At 37.2% G+C, this 15,886-nt stretch overlaps 1 protein-coding gene across 1 annotated transcript in view; it reads right to left on the reverse strand.

Annotated features, from left to right (window-relative positions):
• The window catches only part of KLHL14 (kelch like family member 14), a 136,076-nt gene that overhangs the window by 3,933 nt on the left and 116,257 nt on the right, over positions 1–15,886 (reverse strand). Inside the window, exons 4-7 of the mRNA XM_016187204.2 lie at positions 12,799–12,877; positions 4,490–4,680; positions 4,251–4,409; positions 853–1,010 (exon numbers count right to left, since the gene is read on the reverse strand). Of these exons, the coding sequence (XP_016042690.1) occupies positions 853–1,010; positions 4,251–4,409; positions 4,490–4,680; positions 12,799–12,877 (587 nt within the window). The remainder of the gene's footprint in view (positions 1–852; positions 1,011–4,250; positions 4,410–4,489; positions 4,681–12,798; positions 12,878–15,886) is intronic.

Raw genomic sequence — 15,886 nt, forward strand, 5'->3', positions numbered from 1 at the left:
GAGAAGAAAGATGAAGTAAGTTTTGAAAAATGTTGATGGATATTAAAGCCAGCCTACTGTTCTCTCAATTTTCAATGTATATTTGGGACTTTTCATAAAAGAAGGAGGGAAGTGCAAATTAATGGCAAGTTTTGTATCCAAAAGAAAATTTACTTTCCATTCATTATACTTTGCTGGCCAAAAACTTTTCACTTGTCTACTCAAACAGTTTCAACAGAACATTTGTAAGGCCACTTGAGTCTGACTTTGTGGAAGATTAGGATCATAAAAGCATGATGGATAAGAGAATTGCAGGACTATGGCCTTCTTGAGACAATTGATCATACAGCAAATCAGTTTTTTTTTTTTTTTTTTTGCCTCCAGGTTATTGCTGGGGCTCTATGCCTGCACCACGAATCCACGGCTTCTGGAGGCTATTTTTTCCCTTTTGTTGCCCTTGTTATTTATCGTTGTTGTTATTGCTGTCGTTGTTGTTGGATAGGACAGAGAGAAATCGAGAGAGGAAGGGAAGACAGAGAGGGGGAGAGAAAAATAGACACCTGCAGACCTGCTTCACCACTTGTGAAGTGATCCCTCTCCCCCACCCCAGGTGGGGGGCTGGGGGCTCGAACCTGGAGTTTTAAACCAGTCCTTGTGCTTGGCGCCATGTGTGCTTAACCCGCTGCGCTACCGACCGCCCCCCTAGCAAGTCAGTTTTATAGCAACCACTTGCTACGTCATACACTTTGCTGTTCGTATACTGGCATAATACTCTTGAGATGTGTGTGGAGTAGTACATTTCAAAAAATACGGAAACACAAGTCAAAAGGAGGAGGATAAAGGAGGAGGATAAAGGATTTCTTTCTCACATACCATACTCCAGCTGTAGCCTCCCACAAGGTAAATGCTGTCATCAAGCACAGCACACCCAGGGCCACTTCGACCTTCCAAAATGGGAGTTTGAAGAATGTTCCACTGATCACCTTTGGGGTCATAGCACTCCACAAGCATTACATCAAGGTGGGAGAAGCCTAAGGGATATAGCAAAATTGAACCACAAAATAATCAACTTTCAGGGTTCCAACTTAAGGTGAGGGGCTTCATTGATCTAAAGTCTAACATCAGGAACTATATAATTGTATCTTTGAACACAAATACATATATTTACTAGTGAATTGGGGAGTTATGTCACAAAGAGTTAAAGGATAAAACAAACAGCAACAGCAAAAAACCAAGTAACCAACCAACTTATAATATATCTTATATTTATAATTGGCTATGATAATGTGAATGGCTTTCAAATCTACCAAGGCTCACGCTCTAGAGTAGGAGATTAACTTCCACTGAAGGGTTCCTTTGACCTAGTAGTCTCTGAGTGGACGGGACAGGGAAATAAGAAGTAGACAGTGAAGAGCAAATTGTGTTGACACTCTACTGAAGTCCTGCCTTTTATTTAGAGAGTTGAAAATCCTAGTGGGAATTTTGCGGTCACTGAGCAGATCAACTCTATATAGTGACTTTTCCCTTCACCACATGCAAACTATGGTATTTGCTAGTTGGCAAATACAATGCAGATATTCAACTGACCAATACACTGGCTTTTCAGAGTGATTGAGATATGGATTTTTAAAAAAGTTAAAAAAAATTCCACTATTAAAGAGTGGGACAGATTAGTTCAGTCCACTAACTTCTTAGAGAAAATAAATCACAGGGGCCAGGCAGTGGTGCACCTGGTTAAGTGTTCACATTACAGTGCCCTGGTCCCCACCTGCAGGAGGAAAGCTTCATGAGTGGTGAAGCATGACTGCAGGTGTCTCTCTGTTTCTCTCCCTCTCTTTCTTCCCTTTCTGTCTTGATTTCTGGCAGTCTCTACCCAATAAATAAATAAAGATAATTAAATTTAAAAAGAATATTAAAAATAAATAAATCACATTGATTACGAACAATAAAGTAATGTGATTAACTGAAATTCTGAGATATATTCCTTTCCTTTGTCATTAAGACTACTGATAATTTTTGAAGCATGTATACTTGGAATGAAAATTTAGGCAAATCATCAGTTCTAAATTCTAGTGTCACTTGGTGACGGACGCTAAGGGTGCCTCCTTCTGTGTCAGATACATATAGCAAACATATTGATTATAATTCTCACAATTACCAGGAAAAGGATAGTTATCCCTCTTTCCCAGATAGAAAGTAAACATCTTAAGTAAAACCATAAAAATGTAAGTTCATAACTGGGATTCAAACCCAGTCTTAGAGTCAAACCCATACCTTTTCCCTAAGCCATGGTGCCTTTCTCAGCCAACCTAATTCTGATGTATGTGTACTACTTTCTCATTTTACTTTTTATTACCCAAGTCTTTTGGTGCAAGTATAACCTTAAACTCTAAGCTTCTAAAACTACTAATGCATTCTTATGTAAAAGTATTTAGTAAGACTCATATTTTAATATAGAAATTTTACATAAAATATGTTGATATAAAGGGGTATCTATGGACTGAAACGAAAGCACCAGTGAAAGAGAAAGAATCAAAACGAAAAAATGGGGCCTGGGCAGTAGTGCAGCAGGTTAACTGCATGTGGCATGAAGCAAAAGGACTGGCATATGGATCCCTGTTTGAGCCCCTGGCTCCCCCCCTGCAGGGGGGTCGCTTCACAAACAGTGAAGCAGGTCTGCAGATGTCTGTCTTTCTCTCCCCCTCTCTGTCTTCCCCTCCTCTCTCCATTTCTCTCTGTCCTGTCCAACAACAATGATGGCAATAACAACAATAATAACAAAAACAAGGCCAACAAAAATAGCCTCCAGGAGCAGTGGATTCATAGTGCAGGCACAGAGTCCCGGTAATAACTCTGGAGGGAAAAAAAAGGAGGGGGGGAGAAGTTTCAGGAGAAAAGATAATCTTTTCTCACTGGGGATTGCATTAAGGTGAGCAGCTAGCTTCTGACTAGATACTGATATTACTGATTGAATGTGGACGTGGAAGGTTTCATAAAAATGATGACAGTGCAGTCTTTATTACATGTAGGGATTAAAATGTATTAGGACAAGCAGACAAAAGTTCTGTTTGTCAAAGAAAAGCACAAATGGATCTTATCTACTATAACCAAGATAACCTTTGCCTCATTGAGTTCTATTTTAAAAATGAGGGCTGGGGAGACAGCAGAAAGGTTATGCAAAAGACTTTCATGCCTGAGGCTCTGAGGTCCCAAGTTCAATCACCAATACTCAGATATCTGTCTGTATCTTTCTCTCTTTCATTAATATAAACCAAAATATTAAAAAATCATGGAAGATCAGAGCTGGAGGAATATTCGCAGCTCAGCTAGACTAGTGTCTTTATTTTTATATAAGGAAAGTGAAGCCCAACACAGTTCAATAACACGTTAAATACCACAAGTCTCTCTTCTTTCTAACCAAAAGCAGTGATTATATATGTGTATGTGTGTGTGTGTGTGTGTGTGTGTGTGTGTGTGTGTGTGTGTATGGAGAGAGAGAGAATATGAGAATTACAAGAGTCAAAATACAATTGTAAAAACATTATGTACCAAGTAATTTTTTTATATGGTACAGGACACTGATCTCAAGGACTCATGTACATAAGATACTGCTGAGCTTCCTCATGACCGTAGTTTTTTACTTTATAATTTTTGGAGTTCTCTTGTTGCCATTTGTGGTGCTCCCATGTGGTGCTGGAGATGGAACCCAGAGCCTAATGCATGCATGGACTCCAGCTGTTGAACCACCTCCTAGACCTACCTACATATTTTTATCACCAAAAGCAAGTAGAGAGAACTTGAGGATCATGATTCCTATGTAAGTAATTAAATTTATACATGAAATTCTACTGTTTTCTTTAAGAAAAATTATGTATTTGCTGTCTTATGCAGCTTTGACTAAAGTGATTACAAGAAAAACACTTTTCTGGGAAAAAATCCATTACTATAACTTTGGTGATAAGCAATAATTTATTTGACTGAATTCATTGCTACAACAAATTGTGCTTTTCGGTTATTAATGTTCTTGTTTTTTATTTTCTGTCGATATCATTATTCATTCCTTTAATGTGTGTGGTAACATAGAAATAATCCTATCTGCAGAAGAGTCAAAATAAATGCTTGCCCAAGGGTACTGCTAATTTACACAGAGTAGATTTTATTTGGTCAATGTGCTTTTTTTTTTTAACTTGATTAACTATGATTATCTAATAAGAAACCTCTTAGCAAGAAGCATGAGATACAACTGTTAATTGTAATTTAAAAAAAAAGACCTTTCAAATGATTTCCTCCAATTGCATACAAGCGATCACTCATTACAGCCAAAGTATGGATTGCACGTTTTGTGTTCATGTCTTGTTTCCTAGCCCAGACATCCATGACAGGGTCATAGCAGTATAGCCAAGGGACATATTCTCCATTGTGTACACCCCCTGAAAATCAAAGTATACATACAAGTCAAGCAAGTGTCTTAGCACCAAACTTTGTGGTAGAAAATGGAGGAATGACTTGCCTGAAATGTATATCTTCCCATTGTGCACTGCGCCTGCATGAGCTGCCAGAGGTTGTGGCAACGATGACACATAACGCCATTCGTTGGTTTCTAGGTTGTAGCATTCCACACTAGACAAATAGCCGGTTTCATTCCTTCCACCAATAACGTATAAATGTTTGTCCAGCCGACATGCATAGAAACTGGCTCTTCTATAATGAAAGTAACCCATAGGAGATTACTAAAGAGGCTCAGTCAATCAGGGAGAAGTGCATCCTATTTCAGGAAGTGTTGCAGACTTTGGAAATCATGCCTACAGCTGTCTTCTAAATCTGAGACTCTATACTGTAATCAAGTGCTTTACCGATTTTAGTTAACTCGAAGTTACAGTAGAGGAGAAATTCACCAGTTAGTTCATTTCTTTTAAATTTTGCTTTTTTATATACTGCTATAGTATTCAGTAGTGTTTGGGGATATTTGGTACATCGAAAGAATATCACAGCTCAGTAAGACAAAATGAAAAATGAGGCAGATAATGTAACAATAATAAATTATCTTGACATTCATTTTCTTTATGGTCCTTCAAGGGTCATTGTTTCCAATTTATAAGAGAACTAAATCATCAGAAATTTTCTTCAATTATCCTTTTTTCTCTTCTGACCCAGTACTACTTCAAATAGAGAAATTTTTGTGGACTAAATGTATTGAGACTGTAGGAATTTCACCTACAAAGTTTAGGCAGTTAATTCTTGTATTTAATATTTTAGTGTCTTTTCAAGAGAGGCTATTCATTAAATGACTACACTATCAAAAGCAAATGCTTCAAGCTGTCTTATAAGGAAGAAACTGATTTTAAGGTAGTCTATAATGTAGGTGCAAAAAAATCAAAATGTTAAATGAATGGCTAAGTAGAGGGTGTAGAAAGGGTCATACAAAAGATATCTTAAGAGATAGGTTTCAAACATAGTAACTAATAAAATGTGAGGTGAAGATGAATGAAAATTTGAAGAGGGCTAAAAATTTGGAGTTGGGGTGACCAGGCTAAAATTTTAGGCAAGTCCTTAACACTTCACTAACTTTTCTTCTGTCGCTACTGTAGACATGATGTAAAGTACAATTTCTATGTGAGAGAATATAATTACTATTTAGTTGTTTTAAAATAGGAATTTAAATATCAATTAATGGATTTTATAAAACCTGAAACTAGTACTCTTAGGTAATGTGAACGACATAATAAGGAGTCCTAGAAATTTTTTTTTTTTAATTTCAAGTTTGGAGATTTTTCTAAGTTGAGTTTATAAAGACTAGAAACCTCTGGGAAGTACTTAGCATCATGATTTCGGTCTCTAGAATTAGACTACCTGGCTATATATTTTGCTGGGATATTAAGTTTCCTTGAATGTTAGATTAATTGTCTGGAAGGTGGAGATAGCTATGGTTACATCCTCACAGGATTATTTGCAAATGTACATGTCAAGTTCCTGTCACAGTAGCCCGTATTTTGTTGATTCCCCATGCACCAGCAAGTAATATTACCCAGACAAAACAAAGAAAGTATTAAAAATCAATCACTGTGAGGGGTCAGCAGTAGCATAATGGGTTAAGCACTGAGCAAGGATCCTGATTCAAGCCCTGATCCTCACTTGTAGGGTTACCAGAATAATCACTAACTTAAAATTTTGACAGTTCCTTGGGTGAGTCAACCAAATGAGAAAACTGGGTTTAAAAAGAATTGAAAAATTAAGTGCTAGAGATGGAATACAAGTTTCCCTAACTTCTGTAGATATTTTAATGGGTATAAGTGAATATGAGATAACAAAGTTATTTTAAACAGTCTTTTATTTTCTGTTAAAATGCTTTCAAAATTTTTAAATGAGTTTTAATATTTTATTCATTTATTGCATACAGACAGCCAGGAAACTGGAAGAAGGGAAAGACAGAAACGCCTACAGCACTACTTGACTACTCGCATAGCTTTCCTCCTGAGCTAGAACCCGGGTCCTTGTACATTGTAAGGTGCGCTCAACCACCTGGCCCCTCTCAGTTAAAATGTTTCATTGAGGGACTAGGGCGGGGGCGCAGCGGGTTAAGCGCACTTGGCCCAAAGCGCAAGGACCAGCATAAGGATCCACGGAGTAGGCCGGTGGCACAGCTGGTTAAGTGCATGGTGGCGCAAAGCTCAAGGACCCGTGTAAGGATCCCAGTTCGGCCCCTCAGCTCCCCACCTGCAGGTCACTTCTCAGGGGGTGAAGCAGGTCTGTAGGTGTCTTTTTCTCCCCTTCTCTGTCTTCCCCTCCTCTCTCCATTTCTCTCTGTCCTATCCAACAACAACGACATCAATAACCACAACAAGGGCAGCAAATGGAAAAATAAATAAATATTAAAAAAAATAAAAATGTTTCATTGAAAAGACTGATACATGCTCTCAGTTAAAATGTTTCATTGAAAAGATTGGCATATGTTTGCAAAATATTTATTAAAGGAATATAGATATTTATTTGTTCCACTGACACAATGTCAATATCTCTGTTCTACATTAGTCTATGACAGGTCTTGGAACCTCTGAAATAATTTACCAGTTTTACTACTAAGTCATATTTAAATAATTTGGATTTTGTGACTTGTAAGAAAGGCAGTCATCCTACATGCTACATGCTGTTTTAGAAGAGAAAATCCTTGTTTAACATGACAAGTATGACAATAATAAGTTTAGACAGGGAAGAAAAAAGAAGCATAGGCTTTTTCTAGCCTCAATTTCAATTTCTCATGTTTTTCAATCTGGCTCCTTCTTTCCACATGTGACACTGAGTCAGCCTGTCATAAAATCTTCTTTTTGATAGCTAAAGTGTTCTTGATTTGCTGTTCCATGTGTACTCCTAGCTTTATCCACACAGTGTCACTGTTAGGATTTAAACAGGGGAAATAATCAGTAAATTTCACATCCTGACAAGAAAATGTACAAATTCCAGGAGTGAGAATTTTGAGCAATTTGCCTTGTAGACCCAAAGTGGGAAACCATGGAATGCATCTTAGAGAAACACAGATAGTTAAGGGCTTGTTGAAACGGTGAATATTTGCTGGAATTTAACATTTTACTGTAGTAAGTCACTCCGGAAAGGATGCCTTTCCCCAACCAAAAGAAGACCACACCTACTTTAAGTTATTTCATTTATTCATTCATTCATTCATTCACTCACTCATTTGCATTGAGATGTTTTAAAAAGGCTGCCAGTGATGTCTACATACTTACTACTATGAATACTGTACAGGCCTTTGCAATTTCCTTTGAATCTTGGAGAAGTCTGTCAATACCCTAAAAGCATGACGTTCAAGCATTGTAAGTTTACCTCAGATGGAATTTTTGACTTTTTTTTTTTTGTCAGTGATTTAACATTGATTCACAAAAATTACAAAATAATAGGGATACAACTCCACACTGTTCCCACCACCAGATTTCTGGATCCCCAACCCCTCCACTGCAGTTAAAAACAAAATATTTTTACAACAGACATCAAATATAAAATAATGTCTGGCATCCTTTATTTGAGACTGTTAGAAATAAAATATCTGAATTTGGAAACAGATCTGTTGCATTTGCTTCTAGCTTTTGACATACTCTGTAAAACATAAGCATAGATGCTATTATCTTCATACTGTTTCTCCCCCACTCCCTGTCTTTCTGTCTCTCTCCCCCTCCAGAGTGGTAGAGGATAAGATCTCTATAAAGCAACATCTCATTATCACTCTATAGATCAGTAATGGAACACTAATAAAGTCTTATCTGAGATGTCTATATGTGACCAAAAAAAAAAAAAAATCAAGATCACCAAAAAATCTGTTGCTCTAAATCTTCATTTTTTTGCTCTCTTCTCTTTGAAGAATCAGATCCTAAATCTGAGATCAAAAACAAACTCATCATCATTATGTTTAATTACAAATGTTCCTATAATTATTTCTGCCAGTAAATTCATAGGTTGCAAACAAGCTATTCATGAGCTGGCCCATGGCTGAATAAGCTTAGAGGTTTGTGCTCATAACCCTGTGGAACTAGAGGGTATTCTGAACCTTCCTGGTTCTTTTTGGCATCTCTGCTTAGGTAAGATAGCCTATAAACTGGCCAGATAGTTCTGTAAGAGTGGATTATCTCTGCAAGGCTTACACCATGTTTTATTCTCAATAGGTTTGCTAAGTTCTCAGCATAATAACATCTCAGCATTTTGGTAGCAGTTAATAGAAGGGTGGAAGTAGGAAATGTCTGGTGAGCTTGATTCATGATCTATACAATGCAGAATTAATTAAACACATCAAGAAAATTCTTATCTGATTTGAAGCATCTCATATATTTTAGGGCTTCTTTTTTTCTTCTTCTTCTTCTTCTTCTTCCTTATTTACTCACCAATTAAACCAGGCTGGTAACTGATCAGACTTGCTATTTGGAATGGAAACTTGGCAATGACAAAAAAAAATTCATTTTAAGAGATGGATTTCTGACTGGGTGAACCAGCCCACAGCAGCTATGGAGCTAGAAGATTGACTGGGCATTTGTGAGATCTGCCTTTTCCCATTCAGTTCTGTAAGGAGCTCTTTATTTGGTCTATCGAGTTGATTGTTCTAAATCTAAAAAAAACCTTCTTTTACTAGGGACCTGACATGATATACCATAATGACTTAGAAAGAAACGTTAAACAGTCCATCCTGTCAACGGTGGCTGCCGGGCGCCGACAGACCATGGCAGGTCTTTTTATCAGGTCAATGAGCTGCTAAAAATTGTCTAAGTAGGACCCTGCCATGATAGGCCATAGTGCCTCAGAGGAAGTCATTACAGAATATCAAGTAAACAATACACATTTAAAAAAATTACTAATTAGGTTTTGCAGCACTACTTCTCATCCTTAGGGGCTCTAAAGTGAGATAATTGACCGCGACATGAGTTATGACTCCCAAACTGAAGGCGTGAAGGTTAATTATCGTGGTGTACAGCCCCCAGCAAAGGGGACCATGGTGATGAGAGGCCAACATTTCAAACATGTTGCTGATATTTATTTTGTAAAATGTTTTTTTTAAATAAAACTTTTTGAATAGTTTTGATTAAAAGGGAAAGTGATGTAGCTATTTAATAGCAGCCAGAAAATAATTCCAAAATGGAGAGAGACAGGGTACAAGAAAGAAGAAACCAGAATATCTGTGTGTGTAGAGACACGGGCAAGCACGTTTGCATGGGTATACAACAGAAGAACTTAGAGGTTAGTCAAGTGATTAAATTGACTTTGAATACTTTCTAGAGATACCTTTGACTAAGACACTGCTAACCATGTCGGTGGTTCTTAAAATGTGATGCCCCATCACATTTGATATAACTTTTTAGCCTCCTGAGGGCTTTATATATATGTAATAGAAATTTAGTTATTGGGTTTCTTCTTCACATAGATTCATATGGCATTGGTGTTATAATACACTTAATATGAGAATGCAAGAGCCAGAGAGTAAGAACACCATTGTTTTTCCATTTAACATGTTTGTTTGTTATGTGTTTCTGGGGATCGAACCCAAGACCTCATGCATCCAAGGCATACTCTCTACTGCTGATCGACCTTCTAAGCCCTACAGTGTACTGTCGCTACATTTAGTCCATGTTGAGTCACAAAACTGTATACATTTTTTAGGGGCAAAATTGACACCTCTTCAAAAAAATATATATCACCTTTGTAATAAGATGGGTAGAACTAGAGATGATTACATGAAGTGAAATAGTCGAAGAGGTGAAGGAAATCACTAATAAAATATTCAAAAAGGTGAAGGCTAACTGATAGTTTCACTCATAGGTGGAATATAGATGACTAAAGCAAATGGACATATAAAAAATAGAAACAAAAATGCCCCCAAAGACAACCAGCCAAGCAGTTTTGGGTTTTGTGAGGGCTATGGCAGTCATCAGGGTGTGATAGATATTAACTTGGATGGAGGGTATAGTGACTTATACACATTGTGTGTGCATGTGAAATCATACCCCTGATATCTTACAATGTATAAGACACTGTTAAATCACGGATAAAAATGAAATAGATCAAAATGCAAAGCAAAAATGTTGCCACACTTTGACCTTAACCTAAGTATCAAAAATGCAGATTTTCAAGTGACTGACATGATTTAAAAATTTTCTTTTAGGGGGCTGGGTGGTGATGCACCTGGTTGAGCGCACATGTTACAAGCACAAGGACCCAGGTTTGAGCCCCTGGTCCCCCACCAGCAGGGGGAAATCTTTGTGAGTGGTGAAGCTGTTTTTCAGGTGTCTGTCTCTCTCCCCTCCTCTATTACCCTCTTGCCTCTAGATTTTTGGCTGTTTCTAGCCAATAAATAAAGATAATTAAAAAAAACTTAAAATAAATTTTTCTTGGGAGTTGGGGCAGTAGCTCAGCGGGTTAAGCCCACGTGGCGCAAAGCACAAGGACCCGCATAAGGATCAGGCCCCTGGCTCCCCATCTGCAGGGAAGTCGCTTCACAAGCGGTGAAGCAGGTCTGCAGGTGTCTATCTTTCTCTCCCCTTCTCTGTTTTCCCCTCCTCTTGATTTCTCTCTGTCCTATCCAACAACAAAGACATCAATCATAACTACAACAATAAAACAAGGGCAACAAAAGGGAATAAATAAATATTTGAAAAAAAAATTTTTTTTCTTTTAGGACCAATATGCCAAGGCATAGGATTTATATGTCTGAGTTTCCAAAGGTCCTGAGTTTAACCCCAGACACCACCACAGAGGAGATCTGAGTGGTGTTCTGGTCTCTACCACTCTCATAAAAATAAATACATTAAAAAAATAAATAATTTTTTAAAATTTGGATTGTACGATAATAATCTAACTTTACTTAGTGTAACTGAAGCATATATATGTTTTTACATTATGCTGCTGACTGAGAGACATAGAGTGAGAGAAGGGGAGATAAAGGCAGAGAGACATCTGCAGACTAATTTGTCATTGTGAAGCTTCCTTCCAAAGATGGGGGGTGGGGCTGGGTCCTGGGTCTTTGCTCTTTTAACTGGTATGCTTTACTGGTTGTACCACAGCTTGGCCCCTCATTTCTTTTTTTTTTAAGAGATGTTGAAATAAACGGTAAAAGGTAATGAAGAAAATAAGAAAACTCATACATAGATTAGTTGAAAAGAGGGAATAGGTTGCAACTTATTATTATTATTTTTCCTGTTATATTGAAGATTAATCTCAAAGGGAATTAGAGTTACTCACAAAGAGCGAGGCTGCTATCAGGAGGTGGCTTAGCAAACAAGCACAGGGATTGCAGGCATGAGCTCCATGTTCAGGCTGAACCACCAAATAAGCCAGAAAAGAGCAGTGCTCTGGTCTCTCTCTCTCTCTCTCTCTCTCCTCTTTCTCATAAAATAAACAATACTAATATTTAAGAAAATCTGCGTCCAAACCTTAGCATATGAATTTTAATATATACTATATGAATAGCATATGAATTTTAAGGTATAGTATATATCTTAGTATATGCATTTTAAGATATGACCTTATGCTTAAGAGACAAAATATATATAAATATAGTAGTCATGTTGTCCATTAGGCTCTAGAGAAGTGAATCGGATAAACACTTTATATGTAGACAATGAGAAGACTTTTGAAAAATTATTTTTTTCAATAAATGAATGTTTTCATATATGATGGGAAAACCTTCTGCACCCCATAAAAAATTCTGGTCCATACTCCCATAGGGATAAAGAATAGGGAACCTTCCAATGGAGGGGAAGGGATACAGAACTCTGGTGGTGAGAACTGTATGGAATTGTACCTTGTTATCTTACAATCTTGTCAATTAAATCACAAATAAAAAAAAAAAGGATTGCAAAGGAGACAATATCCTGCAAAGAAAACTGAACATATAAATCAATCAGTCATCAATCAATACATGATTTCAGTGAGACTTGAAAACTTTATTATGGAAATTTCTGCATCTAAAATATATATCCTCATGAAGATGTTACTTTATTTTTCAACTATAAGACTCAAATAAATTATCTCTAAGAAGAGTGGAAGAGGCAGTTCGATTTATCTCTCCTTGCCACACACCTAATGCAATTCAAGACAGGTCAGATCAAGTTTTCTTCCTCCAGTAGGACAAATTATTGACCTACTTGATTATTTTTCTCCATTGAGTCAACAAGGCAGTTCATCTAAATTGGGTAGGTTAACTTTTACATTTTGTATCCCATATATTTCATTGACTCATCTAAGAATATTTTATTGTGAAATGATTCAGCCTGCGTGCTTCCTATAAAGCAGTCATGAACATTTAGGACGCAGGAAATTTACACTTACCTTTCTTGCATGGGTGGGAGTTGTATCCAACTGTTAAAACGGGGATCATATCGGCTGACAAAATTTGTACTGTGTTTTCCTGTAAATACATATATATATATTTGAGACACTTAGAACTTAGATTCCTTTATTGTTTTGCTAATTTAAGTCTTAGTAAAGCTGTTCCTGTTTTCAAGTTGAAAGAACATATGAATTAATTAGAGGTACTATCTTAAAATGATATAAAAACAATAAGTCAGTAGAAAATGTACTCTTCAGATGTGTTTCTACCTCTCTTTTAGTTTTTGTGAATGATTTGGAACAAAAATAAAGTAATCAGGCTAAGGATACACCATATGGTTATGCAACAAGACTTCCATGCCTGAGGCATCGAAAGTTTCAGGTTCAACCCCCAGCACCACCCTTAGCCAGAGCTAAGCAGTATTCTGGTAAAAAAAAAAAAAAAGAAAAGAAAAAAACATATCAACCATCCACAGTAATAGACATGTTTATCAAGTTAACTTTATAACAAAATACTAGGGTAAAAATTTCTGGGGCTTGTCTTTTTTTTGTTGTTGTCAAAACATCAAGTTATTATCTATAAAAATCAGATCACACCTTGTGTGACATTTCTGTTTAGAATCTCTTCTTGTGCAGAGTTGAGGTTTCAAGCATATGTGATTTCCCTACTCTGGGCTACTTTCTCATTCATATAAAGAGGCAGAAAGATAGAGAGTGAGAGATAGAGAAATAGGGAGAGATATCATAGCACTGAGGCTTCCTCTATGCCTTAACATTTCTCACGCAGTGTCAAGGTTTGAAAGTGGGATGCAAAGAAGGCAAGGCATACACTCTATCTCTTGAGCTATGTGGCATTAGGAAATCAGTTTTAGTCTATACATATCTTGAAGTTCTGTGTGTTATTTTGGGGCGGGGGGCATATTTGCTGTAGTATATCCTAGGTGGTATATTCATTTACTGAAATGAGAAACAAGAGTTCTTAGAGCTGGTTAACTAAATTTTGTTGAATATTAAGAGACACAGAAGTGTCTCCAAGATGTTACATACAGACTGACACCAGAGCAAGAAAGGAATAGGGAATGCAAAGGAATGCATTCCATTCATGTGGGGCAACTGAGTTGACAATACTCATTCATCTTTTTAGATAAAGCATCTGAGGTCTTAACTCAGTATGTTTTGTTTATATTTATAACTAAACATTGGGATACAGGCACCAAACTTCATCATAGGAATAAAACAAGTATGTGTGTATATATGCATGTGGGTATTCTTATACTGACACACAAGCATACATACAGAACATAACCATTAATTGTACACATGTATGTTGAAGACATCTGTATCTTCTGTATTCTAAGCTTTTAGGAATATCTTGGTAAACAAGAAAGTTACACTCCTATCTTCATCAATAAGTAAACATATCAAAAGCAGATAAATACTATAAAGAAACCCCTCTACCAAATAGGTTGTAAAAGAAGAGGCCAGCTGAAGAAGGACTGTCACCCATTGACATTTATCTTCTGCAAGCCATGCACATACTTGCTGAATGAGCTACCCATGCAGTGGACCAGGTGAATGTGAAGTTCCTTCTCTGACTATGAGTTCAAACCCAGCAAGAATTCTGCAGTGACTATGTTAAAAATAGGAAGGGTATCAAGGTCCAGAATACAGTGTCACTGTGAACTAGTGTAATGTTGTACATTTTACTAAAGAACAATAGGATGTGGGGCCAGGCAAGTGGTGCATTTGGTTAAGTGCACACATTACAGTGTGCAAGGACCCAGGTTCAAGCCCCTGGTCCCCACTTGGAGGGGGGAATCTTTGCAAGGGCTCAAATAGTACTGCAGATATCTTTCTGTTTCCTTCCATTTCTATCTCCCCCTTCCCCTCTCAATTTCTTTTTTATCTATCTAATAATAATAAATTTAAAAAAAGAATAGGGAGGTTCCCGGAAGATGGCGGACTGAGAAGCTGCTAGTGGCTTGAGCTCTGACCACATCTGGAAACGGTAGGATTTTCTGCCTTTAATAGGCCAGTCAATAAGGGGTCCTAGTGGTGACACCAAGGAGGTGAATATAACTTAATTTGGGTTAAGAAATAGAGTAGAAAAAAAGGGGGAAAAATTCTTTCCTTTTAATTATTAAGCACACCCCCTCCCCTTCCCCCCCCCAAATAACCAGTCCCTGGGGACCAGCTCCTAGCAGGCTCCCCTGCTGAGCTTCTGTCTTTACCAAATTCCAGTCCCACCAGGGAGTATCATTCATTCTAAGTCTATACCCTTCTGAAACCTCTGGCCTTTTTTCTTTCTAAGTAGCCAAACCCCCCCACCTCACCCCGCATAGCTAATTAAATAATTAAAAATAAAAAATAAATTAAAAAACTCTTTCCTTTCACCTCTTTTTTATGACTGTTCTTTTTCTTATCTTTTCTCTCTCTCTTTCTTTTTTTTTTTCTTTTCTCATTCTTGTCACCCTTTCTTCCTTAATCCTACAGCTTCCAAAGCCACAGGCCCCAGCCCCTACACCACCAAACAGAGTGCTTTTTTGAGTTCACTGATACACATTTGGGAATTATTTTGGGGAAGAATTCTGACTCAGTGTGGACTCTCACTGTGAGTGTCTCTGCTCAACTTCCCTTCCTCCTTTAGCCACCCCTAGAATATAGAGTGGAGAGTAGATTTACATAACTGTCTATTTCAGCTATCCTTATCTAGTCCTGAGTTTTTTGTTTTTGTTTTTTTTTTTTCTCATTCTTAACAATCAGCTGCCTCTGATCACGAGGTTTGAGGTAATCTGGGACAGGGTTTTTTTTTTTTAACCCTGCTCTATTTTATTATTAATATTATATAAAGGCATATATCTTTCCCCCCCTTTAGGTTGATCAGAATTAACTCTTAGGGTATCTTTCATTGCTAGGGTAGTGGGCATCTTATCTATTGTGGGAGGAACTTGTCTTCTTACTCCTACCTCCTTTACAGACTATCCCCTCCCTTCTCCTCCTAGTTAATTAAAAAAAAATAAATAAAATTAAAAATAAAGTAATAAAAAACCCTTTCCTTTCACTGCTCTTTAATTACAGCTCTTTTTCT

Source organism: Erinaceus europaeus, chromosome 15, assembly GCF_950295315.1.
Source record: "Erinaceus europaeus chromosome 15, mEriEur2.1, whole genome shotgun sequence".
NCBI lineage: Eukaryota > Metazoa > Chordata > Mammalia > Eulipotyphla > Erinaceidae > Erinaceus > Erinaceus europaeus.